We start from the raw sequence: 21,963 nt of genomic DNA, 5'->3' as shown, positions 1-21,963 counted from the left end.
CAACCTCTAGCTTGATTCAATCTTCCAATTTTTAAAAAAACCTTCACCTGTATCCACCTATCTTTGACAGACTTTGTCCAACTCTTTTCCAGCATTCCCCCTCCTACTACAATCAATGTGAAAAAGAGTCCTCATCCGAAACGTCATCTATCCACATGCTCTAGCGATGCTGCCCGGTTCACCGAGTCACTCCAGCGTCCCTATTTTTTTTTCTAAACCAGCATCTGCAGTTACTTGTGCCCACATGTCAGATGTGGACCTTCCCATATACAGAAAACTCCCAATCTATTCTCCCAACTCATGGCTAATAATGTTATAATTAACCTTTCCTCAATTTACCACCCGCCTCCTTGCATGGCCCAATCTTAGGTTTACCTACAACTGTCTGAAAACTTATTATGATCACTATTCCTCAAAATCTTCTCTGCAACTCCGATCATCTGGCCAGGCTAAATTCCCAATACAACGTCTTATCTGGCCCTATTCCTTAGTGCATTATCTACATACTGAATCAGGAAACCTCCTTAGACGCACCTGACAAATTCTGCCCCAATAAACCTCTGGCATGAAGGAAGTCCCATTGAGGAGATTAACGATGCTCAGAGTAATTGCCCTGTTGTTTTTGCATCTTTCAATGATCTGTCTACATATCTTTTATCTGTTCCCCTGCTGGCTATTATTAGACCTCTGGTATGACCCTGTCATAGAGATTGCACTTTTCACATTCTTGAGCACTACTAATATTATCTCACTGGTTGTTTTTGTTTCCTCACAGTGTGACCTCTTAATTAATGTTTTTCTGTTCTAACTTTAATTGCTTTTTTCCCCCTCTGCACTACTCAGGTGAAAAAACTAATGATCCCTGGGTAAGAAAACGAATGCTTCGAAATTATCAGAAGCTCGTCCGTTTCCACAGATTTTATGGATCGACTCTCGAGGGCAACATAACAAAGAACATTATAACCAATGTGCAAGGAGCCATCACTGTAGCACCAAAAGCTGCTAGTGTCATAAGTGGAAAAAGCAAAAAGATACCTGTGAGTAATACCTGTGAGTTATTAATGTTTTTTGTTTTTTTTTGTGAATTCTTATATCATCGTGTGGGGAATGATTCTTGGAAATGCTTTTTATTTCTTCTAACATTGGATTTTATGATGGCCCAAGAGGTTTTTTTTTAGACAGAGGGGTGTTTGAGCATAAAACATTATACTTCAGATGAAGGTAGTACATTTTATAATTCACTAGTTCTAGGACAAATCTTTAGTAATGCGAGGCATATAGACAATAGGTGCAGGATGAGGTCATTCGGCCCTTCGACCCAGCACCGCCATTCAATGTGATCATGGCTGATCATTCTCAATCAGTACCCCATTCCTGCCTTCTCCCCATACCCCCTGACTCCGCTATCCTTAAGAGCTCTATCTAGCTCTCTCTTGAATGCATTCAGAGAATTGTCCTCCACTGCCTTCTGAGGCAGAGAATTCCACAGATTCACAACTCTTTGACTGAAAAAGTTTTTCCTCATGAAAAAAATGAGTGTGCTGGGTTACTAAATGTATTTCAACGTGATGTTGCAGTGCATGGCGAACCACCTTTCGGACTGTGAAACAATGAGGTACCAGTGGAACAAATGAGCAATTTTTGCATGCTTAAGCTGGCTTAAACCAATTAATTATTTTTGAAGTGTAGTCGTTCTTACAAGATAGGAAATATAGCAGCAGTTTCTGACCGCCAATTCCCAATCTATCGGTATCATGTTCTTCAAATTGTAACTAACTTATGACTGCTCAAAAAGGATTTATGCCTTTCATCTGGAAAAACCGATACCATCTACATATGTATACCTCATTTAGTTAAGTAAGTGCTCGGCAATAAGAGCAGGTAATGTTTTTTGTTGGAGTAGCTTGAACTAAAAGTGAGCTAAACATATTTTTTCCACAGCCCAAGAAGAAAGCTGATTTAATTGCCGAAGAAAACACAAGAAAAAAGAAGGAGAAGGAAGATGTGAAGCAAAGGGATCAATGGAGTTTAATTTCGAAAAGCATTATGAAAATGATTCAAGAGAACTTTGACCAAGGAATTAAAAAGCTTGATGAGTTTCTGAAAAAATGCTCGGGTGATCCTGTAAAGTTGATTGCAGAAATGGACGTGCTGGAAAACTGCTTTAAAATTTGGGTCGAACATTGCCAAATGACAGGTGTGCAGATTTGTTTGTGTTTTTGAGTGCAATTTATGGATAAATGAAATGTTGCAAAAATAGAGCAAAAAAATTAACATCTGGAAGAATTTTGAGTCGGGCCAAGGGCAGGCCACTGTTTTTGTTTTGAGACACTGCATCAGTAGTGAGTCTAGAGGGAAGGTGGCTAATATATAGATATGAGATGGAGGCTGGTGGATGATGGGTGGTGTCCAGTTAATGGGCCGATGGATATAATGGGCAGATTGAGCCAGGTATGGGACGGAGATTGTTGGGAGTGTGGTTGGTGATATGCTGAAACGTTAAAAGGGAAAACTAATATGCCAGCTGGAGGTTACACGTCCTTTCAAATAGACAGGCAGGTGGGCAGAGGGGGTGGGGTGGCTCTGCTGGTAAGGAATGAAATTCAATCCTTAGCAAGAGATGACGGGATCAGAAGATGTTGAATCTTATGGGTAGAGTTTGGAAACTGCAAGGGTAAAAAGATCCTGATGGGAGTTATATACAGGTCTCCAACGGTAATCAAAAATATAATCAGCATGAAGGACAGCAATGGTTATGAGGAATTTCAATATGCAAGTAGACGATAATAAGATAAAATTCAACCTACAGTTGAGAGGGAGAAGATGAAATCAGATGTGTTGATATTACTATTCTTTCCCTCTCAACTCCAGTCTCCTACCTTCTCCCCATAACCTTTGACACCCTCAGTGATCAAAAACCTGTCGATCTCCCCTTTAAAAATATCCGATGACTTGTCCTTCACCACTGTCTGGCAATGGACATCCTCCACCTCGATCTGTGAAAATGATTATCATAGATTCACCACCTGACTAAAGAAATTCTTCATCTCCTTTCTAAAGGTATATCCTTTTATTCTGGGTCTCTGCCCTCTGGTCCAAGACTCTCCCGCTAGTGGAAACATCCTTTCCACATCCACTCTGTCCAGGCCTTTCACTATTCGTTAAGTATCAATGAGATCTCCCCTTATCCTTCTAAACTCCAGCGAGTACAGGCCCAGAACCATCAAACGCTCATCGTGCATTAACCCAATCATCCCCCGGGATTGCTCTTGTAAACTTGTGAACCCTCTCAAATGCCAGTGGGTCCTCAGATATGGGACCCATAACTGCTCTCAATACTCCAAATGAGATCTGACCAGAGCCTTTTAAGCCTCAGCATTTCATCCCTGTTTTTTTATGTTCTAGTCCTCTCAAAATCTCTGCTAACATTGCATTTGCTTTCCTTGCAACCAATTCAACGTGCAAATTAACTCTTTGGGAATCCTGTACCAGCACATCCAAGTCCCTTTGCACCTCTGATTTCTTAATCCTCTCCTCATTTAGAAAATAGTTGCCCATTTATTCCTACTACCGAAGTGCATGACTGCACAATTTGCTACGCAATATTCCATTTGCTACTTCTCTGCCCACTTTCCCAGCCTGTCCCAAGTCTTTCTGCACAGTCCTTGCTTTCACTACATTACCTGCCCCTCCACCCATCTTCGTAATGTCCGACTTGGACAAAGTTTGACTATCTTGGATGTTGACACAAGTTTAAGCTTGTTAATTAAAATTCCGAACTGCAAAAAATGTTCCATTGGCTTTGAAAATAGACACGAATATATGTGTGGGATGAGGAACTACCATTGAATAATCCAGATTTAGTTCCAGATTTGTTTTCATGACATTACGGTATTTTAAAATCAATATCTGAACAGAATCTGAATGGCTATCTTAATGATTGATCTTTGTTGCTTCAGACAGCACAAAGAAAGACAACGTCATTGCAGGCCGTGTGATGAAAAGGATTCATACTATCTTGGATAAGTATGAAAAGCAGATGGATAAAAGCCAACTGAAACAAATTGCTACTTACCTCAAAGAGTTTGGATTTAATAAATTAGCACAAACTCTCCCAGAAATTGAACAGGTGAAATGACTTTTAAAACTTTATCTGCTTTATAATTTGCTAACAGTGTTCACCTTGTTAGAATGGCTCTTTCCTGACAAAAGTTGAACACTTTGCCTGTAAAACCGTTGCCATTGGTTTGAGATCATCGATGATGGTGATCTCTCAGTTTCCTGTACCCATTGTTATGAATTTTTATTGACTTTGCTATGGTTATTAATGAACTGTTCTTTGGGTTCATCGATTGCTGTGTAGAAATGTACCACACTTATTTATTCTGTTACCATAGAAACATAGAAAATAGGTGCAGGAGTAGGCCATTCGGCCCTTCGAGCCTGCACCGCCATTCAATATGATCATGGCTGATCATCCAGCTCAGTAGCCTGTACCTGCCTTCTCTCCATACCCCCTGATCCCTCTAGCAAAAAGGGCCACATCTAACTCCCTCTTAAATATAGCCAATGAACTGGCCTCAACTACCTTCTGTGGCAGAGAATTCCCTCAGTCTTCTAAATTCCAGCGAGTACAAGCCCAGTCTATCCAGTCTTTCCACATATGCAAGTCCCGCCATCCCAGGGATTAATCTGGTGAACCTTCTCTATACTCCCTCTAAGGCAAGAACGTCTTTCCTCAGGTTAGGAGACCAAAACTGCACACAATACTCCAGGTGCGGTCTCACCAAGGCCCTGTACAACTGCAGCAGAACCTCCCTGCTCCTAAACTCAAATCCTCTTGCTATGAATGCCAACATACCATTCGCTTTCTTCACTGCCTGCTGCACCTGCATGCTTGCTTTCAATGACTGGTGCACCATGACACCCAGGTCACGTTGCATCTCCCCTTCTCCCAATCGGTCACCATTCAGGTAATACTCTGCTTTCCTGTTCTTGCCGCCAAAGTGGATAACCTCACATTTATCCACATTATATTGCATCTGCCATGCATTTGCCCACTCGCCTAATCCAAGTCACTCTGCAGCCTCCTAGCATCCTCCTCGCAGCTAACACTGCCACCCAGCTTCGTGTCATCCGCAAACTTAGAGATGTTGCATTCAATTCCCTCGTCCAAATCATTAATATACACTGTAAATAACTGGGGTCCCAGCACTGAGCCTTGCGGTACCCCACTAGTCACTGCCTGCCATTCCGAAAAGGACCCGTTTATTCCTACTCTTTGCTTCCTGTCCGCCAACCAATTTTCTATCCACCTCAAAACTGAACCCTCAATACCGTGTGCTTTAAGTTTGTACACCAATCTCCTATGTGGGACCTTGTCGAAGGCCTTCTGAAAGTCCAGATATAACACATCGACTGGTTCTCCCTTATCCACTCTACTAGTTACATCCTCGAAAAATTCTATAAGATTCGTCAGACATGATTTGCCTTTGGTAAATCCATGCTGACTTTGTCCGATGATTTCACCACTTTCCAAATGTGATGCTATCACATCTTTAATAACTGACTCTAGCATTTTCCCCACTACCGATGTTGGCTCTCCCTCCCTTTTTAAAAAGTGGGGTTACATTAGCTACCCTCCAGTCCTCAGGAACTACTCCAGAATCTAAAGAGTTTTGAAAAATTATCACTAATGCATCCACTATTTCTGAGGCTACTTCCTTAAGCACTCTGGGATGCAGCCTATCTGGCCCTGGGGATTTATCTGCCTTTAATCCATTTAATTTACCTAACACCACTTCCCGACTAACCTGGATTTCCCTCAGTTCCTCCATCTCATTAGACCACCGGTCCCCCGCTATTTCCGGCAGACGGTTTATGTCTTCCTTAGTGAAGACAGAACCAAAGTATTTGTTCAATTGGTCTGCCATCTCCTTGTTCCCTATGATCAATTCCCTGTTTCCGACTGCAAGGGTCCTACATTTGCCTTAACTAATCTTTTTCTCTTGACATATCTATAAAGGCTTTTGCAGTCTGTTTTTATGTTCCTTGCCAGTTTTCCCTCATAGTCTATTTTCCCTTTCCTAATTAAGCCCTTTGTCCTCCTCTGCTGGACTCTGAATTTCTCCCAGTCCTCTGGTATGCTACTTTTTCTGGCTAATCTGTATGCTTCATCTTTTCTTTTAATACTATCCTTGATTTCCCTTGTTAGCCACGGATGCACTACCTTTCCTGGTTTGTTCTTTTGCCAAACTGGGATGAACACTTGTTGTAGTTCATCCATGCGACCTTTAAATGCCTTCCATTGCATGTCCACCGTCAACCCTTTCAGCATCAATCGCCAGTCTATCTTGGACAATTCACGTCATACCCTCAAAGTTACCTTTCTTTAAGTTCAGAACACTTGTTTCTGAATCGACTTTGTCACTCTCCATCCTAATGAAGAACTCTACCATATTATGATCACTCTTGCCCAAGGGGCCTCGCACAACAAGACTGCTAACTAACCCTTCCTCATTACTCAATACCCAGTCTAGAATGGCCTGTTCTCTCGTTGGTTCCTCGACATGTTGGTTTAGAAAACCATCTCAAACATTGCAAGAAATCCACTTCCTCAGCACCACTGCCAGTTTGGTTCACCCAATCTATATGTAGATTGAAGTCACCCATTATAACTGCTGCACCTTTAGTGCATGCATTTCTAATTTCCTGCTTGATGCCATCCCCAACCTCACTACTGCTGTTAGGTGGCCTGTACACAACTCCCACTAGCGTTTTCTGCCCCTTAGTGTTTCGTAGCTCTACCCATATCGATTCCACTTCCTCCAAGCTAATGTCCTTCCTTTCCACTGCTTTAATCTCCTCTCTAACCAGTAACGCTACCCCACCTCCTTTTCCTTTCTGTCTATCCCGCCTGAATATAGAATATCCCTGGATGTTGAGCTCCCAGCCTTGGTCACCCTGGAGCCATGTCTCCGTAATCCCAACTATATTATAATCATTAATAACTATTTCCACATTTAATTCATCCACCTTATTACGTATACTCCTTGCATTGAGACACAAAGCCTTCAGGCTTGTTTTTACAACTCTCTTACCCCTTATACAATTATGTTGAAAAGTGGCCCTTTTTTATTTTTGCCCTGGATTTGTCTGCCTACCACTTTTACTTTTCACCTTGCTACCTGTTGCTCCTACTCTCATTTTACACCCCTCTGTCTCTCTGCTCCTGCTCCCATCCCCCTGCCACATTAGTTTAAATCCTCCCCGACAGCACTAGCAAACACTCCCCCTAGGACATTGGTTCCATTCCAGCTCAGGTGCAGACCGTCCTGTTTGTACTGGTCCCACCTCTCCCAGAACTGGTTCCAATGTCCTAAAAATTTGAATCCCTCCCCCTTGCACCATTTTTCAAGCCACGTATTCATCTGAAATATCCTCCTATTCCTACTCTGACTAGCACGTGGCACTGGTACTAATCCAGAGATTATTACTTTTGAGGTCCTACTTTTTAGTTTATCTCCTAGCTCTCTAAATTCACCTTGTAGGAACTCATCCCGTTTTTTAACTAAATTGTTGGTGCCAACGTGCACCACGACAACTAGCTGCTCACCCTCCCCCTTCAGAATGTCCTGCAGCCGCTCAGAGATATCCCTGACCCTTGCACCATACCACTATTCCCCTTACAATTGAATCCCCTATCACAGAGCCACCCACGGTGCCATGAACTTGGCTGCTGCTGCCTTCCCCTGATGAGCCATCTCCCCCAACAGTATCCAAAATGGCATATCTGTTTAGGAGGGAGATGACCGCAGGGGACTCCTGCACTACCTGCCTACTGCTACGCTGGCTAGTGGCCACCCGTTTCCTTTCTGTCCGCTTATCTTTTACCTGTGGTGTGGCCAACTCACTATACGTGCTATCCACAACCTTCTCAGCATCGTGGATGCTCCAGAATGAGTCCAACCGCAGCTCCAACCGTTCAATGCGGTTTGCCAGGAGCTGCAGCTGGACACACTTCCTGCACACGTAGTCATCAGGGACACCGACAATATCCCTGATCTCCCACATGTTGCAGGATGAGCACTCCACGGGGCCGATCTCATCTGACATGTCTTACCCCCAAATTAAATCAAATCCCTCTTAATCCTTTAAACTGTACCTTTACTAAAAAGCACTGAACCCTTAACTCACTGAACCCTTAACTCACTGAACCCTGAACTCACAGAACCCTTAACTAAAAGTACGAACAAAAAGCAGAATTACAACCCCGGGGTTACAACACCATGTCAGGGTGCAGAGGTGGGGCGAAAGGAGAAGAGTCGGTGGCAGATCTTTTCGGGAAGTATTAGATTATAGTTAGTCTTATGTTTAATGGTATTGGTTTTATTCAAAAAGAGTTACGTTTTTAAAGTTTGAAAAATTAAAATTTATCATCCCTAAAGTCAAGAGCTATGAACTAGAATTTATATTTCTCTATGTGCAAATATCCATCAGTATTTGCATATACCTTTTAGAAATTGACTGCCCTCTAATACTTAAAGCCATTTCTGTTAAATACTGTCTCAGTCTGCTTGTGCATAAATCCATCTTGGCGTACAGTACCAAGCAATGTAAACAGTCATTTTAGGTTTGATTTGTTGTTGCGTGCACAAGGATACATCTGATAATACTAGAGACACATTAAATTTCAGTTCCTATAAGTGATTCTTGCCTAATGTCCTTTTTGAATGTTAAGGATATAAAGAAAAGAGGGGGGTACCATTTGGTCCTTTCACCTTGATTTGCCACTCATTACATTCAAGTCTACGGATCTAAACATTATATTCCTAGCTTATCCGTATATCCCTTGAATTCTTTCTCATGGAGTGATACAGCGTGGAAACAGCCACCCTCAGCCCAACTTGCCCATGTCGACCAACATGCCCCATATACACTAGTCCCACCTGCCTACGTTTGGCCCATATCCCTCTAGACCTATCCAATCAATGCACCTGTTCAAATGTTTTTTAAACATTGTGATAGTACCTGTTTTAACTATTTCCATCAGCAGCTCGTACCATATACCTGCCACCCTTTTGTAAAAAAAAAGTTGTTTTCCCCCAGGTTCCTATTAAATCTTTTCCCCCCTCATCTTAAACCCATGTCCTCTGGTTCTTAATTGGTCTAATCCGGGTAAAAGACCCTATCTATGCATCTACCAACAGATGCTAGTCTCACTGGCTTATAGTTCCCAGGTTTTTCACTGCAGCCCTTCTTAAATAGAAGCACAACATTTGCTATCCTCTTGTCTCCCAGTGCCTCGCCCATATTTAATGCTGACTCATGAATCTCAGTCAAGGTACCTAGTCCTTGGATATATCTGATCAGGCCGGGGAGATTTGTTTATCTTCATATACGTTACGACCTTCAGCAACTCCTCGACTGTAATACTGATTGCCCTCAAGACATTTCCATTAACTACCCCAAGCTCCAGGGCCCTCCTGTCCTTTTTCTACGGTAAAAGCAGAAGGGAAATACTAATTGAGGATCCTGCCCATCTCCTGTGCTAACCGCAGAGTTAACCGCTTTGAGTCTTAATGGCACCATTCTCGTATCCAGAGATCTGTTTCCTTAAACATGTTCATCAATTTGACCTCTACTCCACTGAGGTGGAGAATTTCACAGGCTCACCATTCTCTGAATGAAGGAAGTATGCCCCCCCCCCCCCGGTTGATTCTATTGTGCATTTCCCCAATCACGGGAAATGTCCTTGCTGCATCTAGTCTGCTGAACCTTGTCACTGTGGGTGATTGAATTAACATTTTGTTCAAGATGGCCGCGCCGTTGTGTTTGGCTGCCTGCCACTGTATGTTTCTTTTTTTTCCTAGTCAGATGTGCAGCACTTTGGTCAACGTGGGTTGTTTTTAAATGTGCTATACAAATAAATTGACTTGACTTGACTTGACTTGTCAGCAAGTAGGTTTTTAAACACTGGTGTATACATAAACTTGTATACACTGGTGTATACATAAACTTGGCTGTTATGTCATCTGCTGGAATTGTCCTTGTTCAGGAATGGCAGCTTGGATGAGTTTCCAAGGACTGCAATTTTTTTTTCCTAGCAGGGGATTATGCCTTGGAGCAGAGAACCCTCAGCTGTGAAATTTATTGTAGCACGCCAATGATGGATACTAATTTTAAGAAACTTTTAAGAATGAATAGGAACAATCTTTTTTTTTTAACAAACTAGAAAGCAGCACGTTCTAAAAGTTCCAAGAAAGAGGACAAATTTGTAGTTGGTGTTGATCCAGTTCGTTTCCAGCTGAAATTTATGGGTCCTTACTTATTGAGAGACGAGAGAAATGATCCAGATCCCCGGATTACTCATTTCATCCCAGACACATGGCAGGTAATTGTAAAATATTATTCTATAAGAATTTATTCGTAATATGGTCTTTACAGACGTTAATTTTGGCACAAAATAATGCAACACAGTTGAAGCTTTACGAAATAAGTTAATTTCAAATGGGTACGTTTATTTAATATTGTGCTGCTTTTCCAAATGTGCAATCTTTCAAGTTGTGTGTTTATGCAGGATTAATCAGCAAAGCGAATTAAACTTTGAAGATTTCTGTCACACTAGTGTAGATTCTGTGGAAATGAGAACGAAAAGGGGTGAAGTTAAAATGAAGGATGTTTGGAGTATTTTATTTTCACATCAACGTCCGTCGAAATTGGGATGAGATTTTGAGGAATGCATATTGCCACTTGAGTCTTATCCATTTACCAGGTGTTGGATTCAGACTTAATAATAATAATGCATTACATTTATATAGCGCTTTTCAAACACTCAAAGACGCTTTACAGGGATTTCTAGAACATAGAGAAGTGAATAAATAGATAAATAAGTAAACGAACAGAAAAAAGGAGACAGAAGGTGAGACTTGATAATCAATGACATAAGGGAAGCTCGCTCTGTGCTGTAAAAGTTGTGGTGTGCTCATAGGAGCCAGATTGCGAAGAGAAAAAAATAATGCCATGTGAAGGGTGCTTTCAAAGTGGCTTTGTATGATCCAACTCTAATGTATTTGAACAGAAGTGAGAGAAAGTTGGCCATGCCTTTTTTCCTCCATTTTTATCATGTTGGATGCCATATAATAGCTGTCTTAACATTTACCTCTTCGGCTTTTCACGATGTTATCCAAAGAACGAATAATTGGCTCATATTATAAGTGTATGTGACAGTGATGAGCCAACCTGCCCTTAGACTTTCTGGTGGAAGATATCCACCCTTTGCAAATTTCAGTGATTGATCCTTTTTGTACCTGAATTATATTTGTTCACGTTTTAGAAACAGAAAATAGGTGCAGGAGGAGGCCATTTGGCCCTTCGAGCCAGCACGCACCGCCCTTCATTGTGATCATGGCTGATCGTCTACAATCAGTAACCTGTGCCTGCCTTCTCCCCATATCCCTTGATTCCACTAGCCCCTAGAGCTCTATCTAACTGTCTTTTAAATTCATCCAGTGAATTGGCCTCCACTGCCTTCTGTGGCAGAGAATTCCACAAATTCACAACTCGTGTGTGAAAAAGTTTCTTCTCACCTCAGTTTTAAATGGCCTCCCCTTTATTCTTAGACTGTTAATGAGCTGATGAATTAAAATTCCATTTGATTCATTCCAGCGCGAGCTTCTGGATGCAGTGGACAATAATGAATCTGCGGTGATAGTTGCACCAACCTCCTCGGGGAAAACCTATGCCTCCTATTATTGTATGGAGAAAGTTCTGCGTGACAGTGACGATGGTGTATTGGTGTACGTCGCACCAACAAAGGTACACTTGTTTATTAAATGTTCCTACTTTATGGAAATGTTTTAAAGCATCAAAGGTACAGGACAAGATACCACAAAAATGAACTGTGGGTAGGTAACTCTGATTGTGTATTCTTGGGAGGATAGCTTTGTTGAAAGGAATGGAAGGCACAGTTGGGCCTGAATCTCTTGACAGCTACAGTCCTCTCCAGGAATAGCTCTGCAGTAGTTTTGTTGGAACACGGAATTATTCATTGGTAAAATATATTGGTTACATAATGACAGGGTCGAATTTGAAAAACTGCAATCGATCCATTTTCAATCTGCAGTTTGGAGAATAGTGTCCTGTCACAGCGCATGTTGAATTTAACCTCCTGGTCAGGATTAAACATTCACCTTGGGGCAATATCGCAATGTCTCATTTTCAAATATATTCTGTTCAATACTCAATTCCATCCTTCAGTAACGGTCATCTCATTTTTTTTTTTATTCCTCCCTGCTTTCACGAGGACATTTGATGAATTTCATCTGATGAATAATGTTTTTAATTAATAGGCCCTTGTGAATCAAGTGGTGGCGACTGTTTATAACCGATTCAGCAAAACTTTACCAGATGGAATGGTTGTGTGTGGTGTTCTCACACGTGACTATCGTCAAGATGCATTGAACTGCCAAGTAAGTCATTTTATATGATGCAGACTCGTCAGATTTTAAAAAAATCGAACTCATGCGGTTGTGTCCCGATAATTTTGTTCTCCATAGGATATATCATGCATTTTTGCATTCTTTTCTGTATCTCTGCCTGGTTGTATCATCTAATCCCCCCCCCCCCCCCCACTTGACAAAAGTACTACTTCATATATTTATAGGAGCAGATTAAATGGTTTTAAAGATACAGTAATTTACAATGCTGGTTAATTTGTGCATGCTATCTTCTGTAGTTGTGCAGGATGGCTGATGTACAAGCAATCTGTGTGTATTTCAGCAACTTCACAATAGTCTTTTCTATTTTGTTTTCTCTGACCTTTGTCTAAGTATGATTTGGTATAGCTTTTCTTCTATCCCCACCACTAGCTTTAATAAACATCTCATTGAGAGGTCACACAATCTGGCATAATTATCCGAGGAACAAAATCTGTGATGGAATGCTGGGTAGGAAATGTACAAAGCTGTTCTTTAGTACCTGCCCTTCCTTATCCACAAATATCTATAGGCAAAACATTTCTGCAGACACAAAACAATTTAAAGAAAGCTCGATGTAGCCAAGAAACATTTTACACAAATATCATTGTCATACCTTAAAACGAAGACGCTGTAATGCAACTGGTCATGGGTAACGCTGTGACCCTGTACGGTTTATCTGCCGATTAGCGGTTAGGCAAATGGATTGTCTGCTGATTAGATATTGCCTGTTTTTCTTTTTTTAATGCCATTTAGGTAATTGCTTTAAGGGGGCTAGCAGCTTTCAAGAGCCTGGCAGATCTCTGAAGTTACACATTCTCACTGGGACTACATGAGATTCCTCTGTGTACTCCTTTTCCATCATAGCCCAAAGCTGTGTGGGTCAAGTTTAATTGGCCACTGTAAATTACGCGCCAATGTGTAGTTAAGTGATATAATCCAGGAGAACGTTGTGAGTATATAAAAAAAAGGGGTGTGGCGCGTCGATAAAGCCCGAAATAAAGGCGAGGAGCCGGGTATTTCGGGAGGTTTGAATTTAATACGTTTGCTAGACCGGTCAAGTCTGCCAAAGTGAAATCGCGTCCAAAACCTCGTCCTTTATAACTGTAGCAAAGGGCCGCCCCCCTGGACCGGTCCATTCCCGCGCCGAGGGGTCGGTAGTGGTATGGCCCGACCCTTGGGAGCCGCCACATGACCCCCCCCCCCCCCCCTCCCAGAACCGGAGGCACGAAACGCACTGGTGGTTGCACAACCCGACCGGACCGCGTACGAACATCGGAAATTTATATAGGATTAGTGTAATCAGTGTAGCCTTGATGGGCTGAGGGCGTGTTGCCATGCTGTTCTGTCTGATTCAAGCAATAACTGACTATCTTGATATCTAAATCTGACCAGAGATGTGTTTATATTGGCTGAAATCTGAACGTACCCAATTGCTATGTTTGTTTCAGATTCTCATCACAGTTCCTCAGTGTTTGGAAATGCTCATGCTTACAGCTCAACGCCAATCTTGGGTGAAGAAACTTAGATATGTTATTTTTGATGAGGTAAGGGCAGCATTGAATTTTGGGGGGGGTTGATATTGCAAGGGTATAGATATTAAAATTTCAAAAGTCTGTTGCATAACCTCTCTGTGTTTGACATAAAGTAAAAGTAAAAGAACCATCTGCATTGGGACTTCCTTTAACGCAAATCCCTTTATCCCATACTGTAAACAAATATTTTTCACTCATCCAGTAATTTTATCGGTGATGAAAAAGTAACCCATCGCTGATATTTAACAGCTGAGACCAAGATTAGACTGGCTAACAGATGCGGGGTGGAGGTGGGGTTTATGGACAAAACTTGTGCGAAAGCAACAACAGATTTTGTCAATTTTTATTTAATACTCTGGGGGCATTGAGATTTGGATATACAATCGTTTGGGTAAGCAGTCCCTTCTTTGCCATGCTCTCACTTGAGCTTGAGGATGTGGGCAGATATCTTGTTCAGCGTTACCGTGCTCTTAATCTGTGAAGCATTTCCTCTTGGACGTGCAAGGCTTGTGGTTTTAGCAAGTGGGGATATCAGAAAAAGATGGCATGAGGATCCGGGTTCGTACAAGAAAGGTGGTGCAGAAAGAGTTGTGGAAAAGAATGGGTGCAGTGACTTTGTGAAAGTGGAATAAAGGCTGAGGGATTATTTTACGGAACTGGCTATGGCTGCAGTGGCTCCTCACAATGCAGTGTCAGAGAAAATGCCGCGCGCCCACAGAGCCCAGTAGTATTGCACTTGGAGAACATAGATTTAAGGTGCGAGGGACAAGATTTAATAGGAAATGTGGAACAACTCTCTCACATAGAGGATGGTGGATGAGGAAGTGCGAGAGGATGGTAAATGAGTGCCAGAGGAAGTAGTTGAGGCAGGTACTATAACATCATTTAAAATAAATTTTGACTGGTACATAGATGGGAAGACTTGGAGGGACTTGGGCCAAACATGTGCAAACTGATTAGTTTAAATGGGGCATCTTGGTCAGCATGAATTTGAGCCAACAGCCCTGTTTCTGTATGCGCTTTCTGGCTGGAGAATTATTATTATTTTTATTTTTTTTCATATTTCAGATACAGCGCGGAAACAGGCCTTTTCGGCCCACCAAGTCCGCGCCGCCCAGCGATCCCCGCACATTAACACTATCCTGCACACACTAGGGACAATTTTTACATTTACGCAGTCAATTAACCTACAAAATGGGTAGTGAAGGGCTGTAATTACCAATCTACTTGACACAGTGATATCACACCCAAATATTCATGCTTCGCAGTACTGAGTGACGGAAAATAAAATTGACAAAATTTGTTGTTTCTTTTGCAGTTTGAGTCTGCCTTTAATTCAGACATGAGTTCCTGTAATGTTGAATTTTATTCTGTCTCAGATATTTGGGTTGTGATTTGTGAATTTGGTCAGGATGTTTTTCCATTACCACATTGATTATAATGTATAGGGAAAAACAATTCTCTAAAGAAACCACTTTTCTTTTTTTGAAATATATTAGCTTTTTGTTTTCAAGGGTTGTTTTGAGATATTTGACATTCCAAATTGTTTTATCCATCTGAGATTAATTGGCAAACTTAAGTTTACTAGAACTCTCCCTGCATGGTTCTTCCTATTGAAGCTGTATAGGTGATTGTTATTGAATTTATTATTATGCCATATTTTCATAGGTTCATTGTATTGGCCAAGAGATTGGAGCAGAAGTCTGGGAACATCTACTGGTGATGATTCGGTGTCCATTCCTGGCCCTCTCTGCAACAATTGGCAAACCAGAAGCTCTTGCCCAGTAACTCTTCAAATTATTTACATGCCTTTTACTCTATTATTTCTCAAATTGATGCACTGTGCTGAATTAGAAGCCCTTTGGGATTGGTTTCAATCCTATTAGGCCAATGTGGAAACTGCAGACTCTTCCACAGATGGACCAGGAAGTACCTAGAAGGGCTCCCGAGTGGGTAGTTTGTGAGGTGGTGTGCTCCCTTATTATATTTATGATGAAAGAAGAACGCACGTACTCGATATATGTCTGCATTCTGTAACGCTGTTCTATCATATGATATCAAATCGTAGATGTATGATTATTAATTCACCCCAAGTTAGTTTCCCCCCAATAGATTGATAGATTTAGAGATATAATAGACATTGGCATTTAGGTGGAATCTGTTTCCTCAAAGGGAGTTCAGGGAGTAGAGGATGTAACATTTAGCGCAGCTTGCAGTAGAATGCAAGAAAATATTTTTTCTGCGGCAATTTGATTTGAATATACTGTAATCTGCGAACCAGATTCTATTGTAACTTTAAATAGGGGATTGCTGGGTGGATAGAAACTGCAGAGGTTTTAGCAGAGGCAGAAGGGGAGTAAATATGAAAGCTTTTTCAGATGAGCTAGGCCAAATATGTTGGGCCAATTAGGTTTCTATGGTCTTTTGGATTGAATCGGATACATTTCCAATGATAATAAAATAAACTGCAGAAACTGGAAAATTAAAATGTGAAATAGTGGAAGCATTCAGCAAGTTGGGAAGCGTTTGCAGAAAGATAAATGGCTAATATTACTAGTGAGGCACTTTGTCAGAACTGGGAAGGAGAGGAAATAAGTTGATATTCTGAAGTTTGACAGGGCAGGCACAGGCTGAAATGATGTGTGCAAGGATCGTTCTGCTAGAGGACATTAGAAAGGAGAGATTAGCCGGGTGTGCAAGCTTGGAGTCTACAAGGCTAGTAGTAGTGGAGGGCAAATCTTTTGGAAAAAAATTGTTATGTTATTGTCCGGGAGACAATGGCCTGATTCATGATGAGATCATGGTCTCTAAGTGCTATGAGAATGCATCTGAGAGTGGATGTTTGGTCTTGGCAAGACAGAATCCAGATCACAAGGTTACAGCAGCATTGCCCTTGGTGGCGAATGCAGCGCTGCATGTTCAGAATGGTGAGTGAGAGGAGTGGAAAATTCAAGGCAGCCAGTTTCATGTTGGCAGTTTGCAGTAAATAGATCTAGAAATGGCAAGAGGCCAGGAGGAGGGATGCAAGTGGAAATGGGAATTCTGGAGACAGGAGAATGGGTCTATGTCTGGGATGAAGACTCCTGGCCAATTAAATGAGCATAGGTGGCACATGAAGAGTTCAGTGTAGTGTTGGAATTGGGTTTCATTTAAGTGGGGACTTTGGGATTTGGAGGGGGGTTGGTGCGGGGAGTGAAGCAGAGATCTTATTGGGATCTAATGCTATTTGTACACAAGTTAGAGATTCGAGTTTATTGTTAATGTCTTTACACATTATGATGGTACTATTGGAAAGTATGTTAACTTCAATGTGTAATTTTAATGTAAGTACGTAATAGTGAGGTTTTGGTTCTGTGTAGTATGTGCCTCTGCACGAAATAGACAATAGGTGCAGGAGTAGGCCATTCGGCCAGCGCCGCCATTCAATGTGATCATGGCTGATCATTCTCAATCAGTAACCCGTCCCTGCCTTCTCCTCATACCCCCTGACTCCACTATCCTTAAGAGCTCTATCTAGCTCTCTCTTGAATGCATCATTTCAGGAAAAGCTGCCATGACACTACTTTCTGCTGATGCTCTGCTGAAAGATCGGGGCCATCGATTCCTGATTCCATGGTAAAACTCCGGTAATCCAGCACACTTGGAATTTTAGACACAAAAAGCTGGAGTAACTCTGGCAGCATCTCTGGAGAGGAATGGGTGACTTTTCGGGTCGAAACCCTTCGAGTTACTCCAGCTTTTTGTGTCCATCTTTGGTTTAAACCAGCATCTGCAGTTCCTTCTTACACACTAGGTATTTTGCTGGTCAAATTTATTTTCCAGGCCATTAATGTTTTTGTTAATACCCAACACTTAAAATTTGTTTTTTAAGATATTACATAGTTTATAATTTTCAGTGAGCAAAGTGAGTTGAAGGGAACATGGCAGACATCTTTGGAGCATGATGCTAAATCATTGGGATGTTTGAAGAGACAGGTAGCAGTTATGTGGTTACTGTACTATACTGGGACAACCAATATTTTGATAAGTGTCTGTGCCTGAGTGTTTCTCCATAACGGTCTCCTGGTCTAAACTATATTTAATATCTCGAAGATTTTAAGTTTGGCATAATTTGGAATTTACTTTTGGAGAGCAATTGAACAAATTGAATTTATGCTGATGGATATTTCAGCAATTAACACAGGCTTGTTTCCTGCAATCAGACAATATTGGGTAGTGGATAACTCCCAATCTGCATGCTGCACCATTTGTCATCCTTATGAGTACACTGGAATTTAGAAGGATGAGAGGGGATCTTATCGAAACGTATAAGATTATTAAGGGGTTGGACACGTTAGAGGCAGGAAACATGTTCCCAATGCTGGGGGAGTCCAGAACAAGGGGCCACAGTTTAAGAATAAGGGGTAGGCCATTTAGAACTGAGATGAGGAAAAACTTTTTCAGTCAGAGAGTTGTGAATCTGTGGAATTCTCTGCCTCAGAAGGCAGTGGAGGCCAATTCTCTGAATGCATTCAAGAGAGAGCTAAATAGAGCTCTTAAGGATAGCGGAGACAGGGGGTATGGGGAGAAGGCAGGAACGGGGTACTGATTGAGAATGATCAGCTATGATCACTTTGAATGGCGGTGCTGGCTCAAAGGGCTGAATGGCCTCCTCTTGCACCTATTGTCTATTGAGTACTATTTATTTCCAAAGAAATCATTCCTGCTTTGCCTCTTGATAGGTTTTAATTATTTGTTGGTTTTCTAATATCTAGAGTGTACCTTGGTACACAGGATAATAAAACACCATGAACCATTGTTAATCCATACTGCTCCCTTGTAGTCAAAGGCAAAACAATTGAAAAGCCCGTGGAGATATAGCAGACGCTGGGCAACCAAATGTTAGTCAGATAGCATTTATTTGAAGAACTGGGATAGGAATTCACAACATGGGTGGAAGCATGTGCTGATGTGGGAATAGCAGAATAGTTACAGTGCACAAGTTTATATTGTCCTTTTTCCAGTTTTCACTTTCACAGAGAGAGTAAAGATTTAAACCTTAACAATAAGATGAATAATGTGGATGCAAGAGAGAAATTATAAAATCATTTGTGTTTTATGTTTCAGTCTAAAGTTACTTTGCCTTGTGTCCTGGTGTTATCGCCGTGCTATATTGATAAATGTATCTGATTGCACCTGGGTATATTCAACCTTTGAATTGTGAATCGAAAAACATAGGGAAGAAGCTTGCTGTTGATATGACTAAGATGATAGATATCTGCTTGTTGGAAACATACTTAGGAAATTTATTGAAATTATGATTGACTTTTTAATTTAAGTATTTTCTTATTATTAATGACACTACAATATTATCTTTTTTTTTAATAGCTGGCTTCAAACAGTAAAGACTTACTGGCAACAAATAGAGAAGACAGTAGAAAATCCTACAAAAGTTGGTGGTAAAAAGAAGCAACAAATAAGACAGCCACGGGACCAGAAATCCTTCAGAGTCAAACTGGGTACAGTTGGTCTTTCAATTTGTCCTTTTTATTCACATTTACAGGGTTTCAAAAACTTATTTGAAATCAGTTGAATGTAGATTTGATCCACTTTCTGTCAAAACGAGGAGTATTTTTGTTTGTTTTTTTGGATCACTTTTTGTGTTGTGTTCAGTAATGAATTGAGCAAGAATGTTGAATGCCGTAAGGTGACATGCATGATTTTTTTGCTGTGGCCAGGTGATTTATTGTCCCAAGTGCAGGGGTTTCAATAGACAACAGGTGCAGGAGTTAGCCATTCGGCCCTTCGAGCTAGCACCGCCGGTCAATGTGATCATGGATGATCATCCACAATCTGTACCCCGTTCCTGCCCTCTCCCCATACCCCCTGACTCCGCTATCATTAAGAATTCTATCTAACTCTCTTGAAAGCATCGAGAGCCTTGGCCTCCACTGCATTCTGAGGCAGAGAATTCCACAGATTTACAGCTCTGAGTGAAAAAGTTTTTCTTCATCTCTGTTCTAGATGGCCTACCCCTTATTCTTAAACTGCGGCCGCTGGTTCTGGACTCCGCCAACATTGGGAACATGTTTCCTGCCTCTAGCGTGTCCAATCCCTTAATAATCTTATGTTTCAATAAGATTCCCTCTCAATCTTCTAAGTTCCAATGTATACAAGCTCAGTCGCTCCAGTCTTTCAACATACGACAGTCCCGTCATTCCGGGAATTAACCTAGTGAACCTACGCTGCAGTCCCTCAACAGCAAGATAGTTGATAATGAGGTCAAGAAATGTGAAAAGTTATTTGCCAGTTTTTTAAAATTGCAATTGTCATTTCAGTTTCTTCAGGAATTTATAATTAACTATTTGTTAGCTACTTGGAGGTTATTACAGTTTGTGTCATGTAGTCTGTGAAATCGTGCTTGCTATCGCGCTCTTGATATAATCTATATAGAGTAATTTCAGGTTTTCCTAATCTTTTAAAGGGTCAAATGACCAGAGAAAATCCAAGACTGAAACTTGCTATCTTCATCAAATCGCATTGACCAGACCTACTTGTGTGTTTTAATGACGTTAAGCAGATTTACCGGTTTTCGTGATTAAGCAGGTTTAATTAAGAAATGGATTGCTTATAAATGTTTTTTAACCTCTGGACAGATAGAACATTTTTCTAATGGATGTCATGTGCATGATTGAATATTTTGATTTTATTCTGGCAGAGGAGTAGCCAGATTAATGTTAAATTAATCCATCTCTATATAATTTTAATACTAATGCTATTAGAGATTCTCTTCGACAGTTGATGGGAACAATTAGAGTAATTATTTTCCACCAATTATGCTTTAGGATTTCATGATTTCTTGATACAAGCAGGATCAATCACCAATGCTTCATGATTTCCTTTTGGTATTAAGTAGCTATTTTGGAATGGGTATTTAGTGATCATATGTGACATCATACTTTGACATCACAAAATGCTGGAGTAACTCAGCAGGTCAGGCAGCATCTCAAATGCTGCCTGACCTGCTGAGTTACTCCAGCATTTTGTGATACCTTCGATTTGTACCGTCATCTACTACTCATACTTGGACTTGATCGGACTGAATGGGCACCTTTTGCAAGAAAGGGGGACAGAGCCTTGATCATATAGATCTGAAGAAGGGTGTCGACCCGAAACGTCACTCATTCCTTCACTCCAGCGATGCTGCCTGTTCCGCTGAGTTACTCCAGCTTTTTGTATCTATCTTAGATCTACTTAGTTTGTTAACTAAGTATACGTGTGTCAGAGGTTATGCGGAGATGGCAGGAGAATGGGATTAGGAGGGGGAGATAGATCAGCCACGATTGAATGGCGGAGTAGACTTGATGGGCCAAATGGCCTAATTGTGCTCCTGTCACTTATCTTATTAACTCTACCTGCTCCCTCAATGAATCATCACAGAAACATTGGAACCTTGTGGTATTATCGTAGGAAAATATTTTGTAAACAAATTAGTATTCAGTTTTATAATATTTGCAATGGATGTATTCATTCACCTCCTCAACCTTAATGTGTCCTAATTTCTAACTGGTAATTTAAATATTTTTTTTGCTTTAGTAAGTAGAGCTCAGAATTTTTTTTGTTACCTGAATTATTGGGATAATTTGATTTTTGAGTTAGCATAAACTTTGAGCTTATTTTAACAATACTTTTTCATGTGTTTTTTTTAGTGATGTATGGAGAACGATACAATGACCTTGAGAAGTATACATGCAGCTCAGATGGTGCGGGCATTGAGTTTGTTTCGTATCACCCCTGTGCAGCGTTGACTGTAAGCCATGTAAGTAAATCTGGGACTTCGATGGAAAGAACTTGCATGTGGAAGAATTTGTGCCTTCTGGGCTCAAAAAGGATTATTAGGTTCAAAACCTTCAAATCCATCCATTTGATTCTGCACAACTACAATACTTGGCATCATAATAATAAGTACACTT

General features: G+C 41.0%; 1 protein-coding gene across 1 annotated transcript in view; it reads left to right on the top strand.

Moving 5' to 3' along the window:
* Positions 1–21,963, top strand: part of LOC144597547 (putative ATP-dependent RNA helicase DDX60) — an 80,706-nt gene that overhangs the window by 21,483 nt on the left and 37,260 nt on the right. Inside the window, exons 12-21 of the mRNA XM_078407030.1 lie at positions 844–1,037; positions 1,942–2,197; positions 3,960–4,129; positions 10,235–10,393; positions 11,668–11,817; positions 12,351–12,470; positions 13,928–14,023; positions 15,680–15,795; positions 19,379–19,509; positions 21,700–21,809. Of these exons, the coding sequence (XP_078263156.1) occupies positions 844–1,037; positions 1,942–2,197; positions 3,960–4,129; positions 10,235–10,393; positions 11,668–11,817; positions 12,351–12,470; positions 13,928–14,023; positions 15,680–15,795; positions 19,379–19,509; positions 21,700–21,809 (1,502 nt within the window). The remainder of the gene's footprint in view (positions 1–843; positions 1,038–1,941; positions 2,198–3,959; positions 4,130–10,234; positions 10,394–11,667; positions 11,818–12,350; positions 12,471–13,927; positions 14,024–15,679; positions 15,796–19,378; positions 19,510–21,699; positions 21,810–21,963) is intronic.

Source organism: Rhinoraja longicauda, chromosome 1 (genome assembly GCF_053455715.1).
Source record: "Rhinoraja longicauda isolate Sanriku21f chromosome 1, sRhiLon1.1, whole genome shotgun sequence".
NCBI classification, from domain to species: Eukaryota; Metazoa; Chordata; class Chondrichthyes; order Rajiformes; family Arhynchobatidae; genus Rhinoraja; species Rhinoraja longicauda.
The sequence above is the reverse complement of the archived record's forward strand: the minus strand, read 5'-3'. Positions and strand labels throughout refer to the sequence as shown.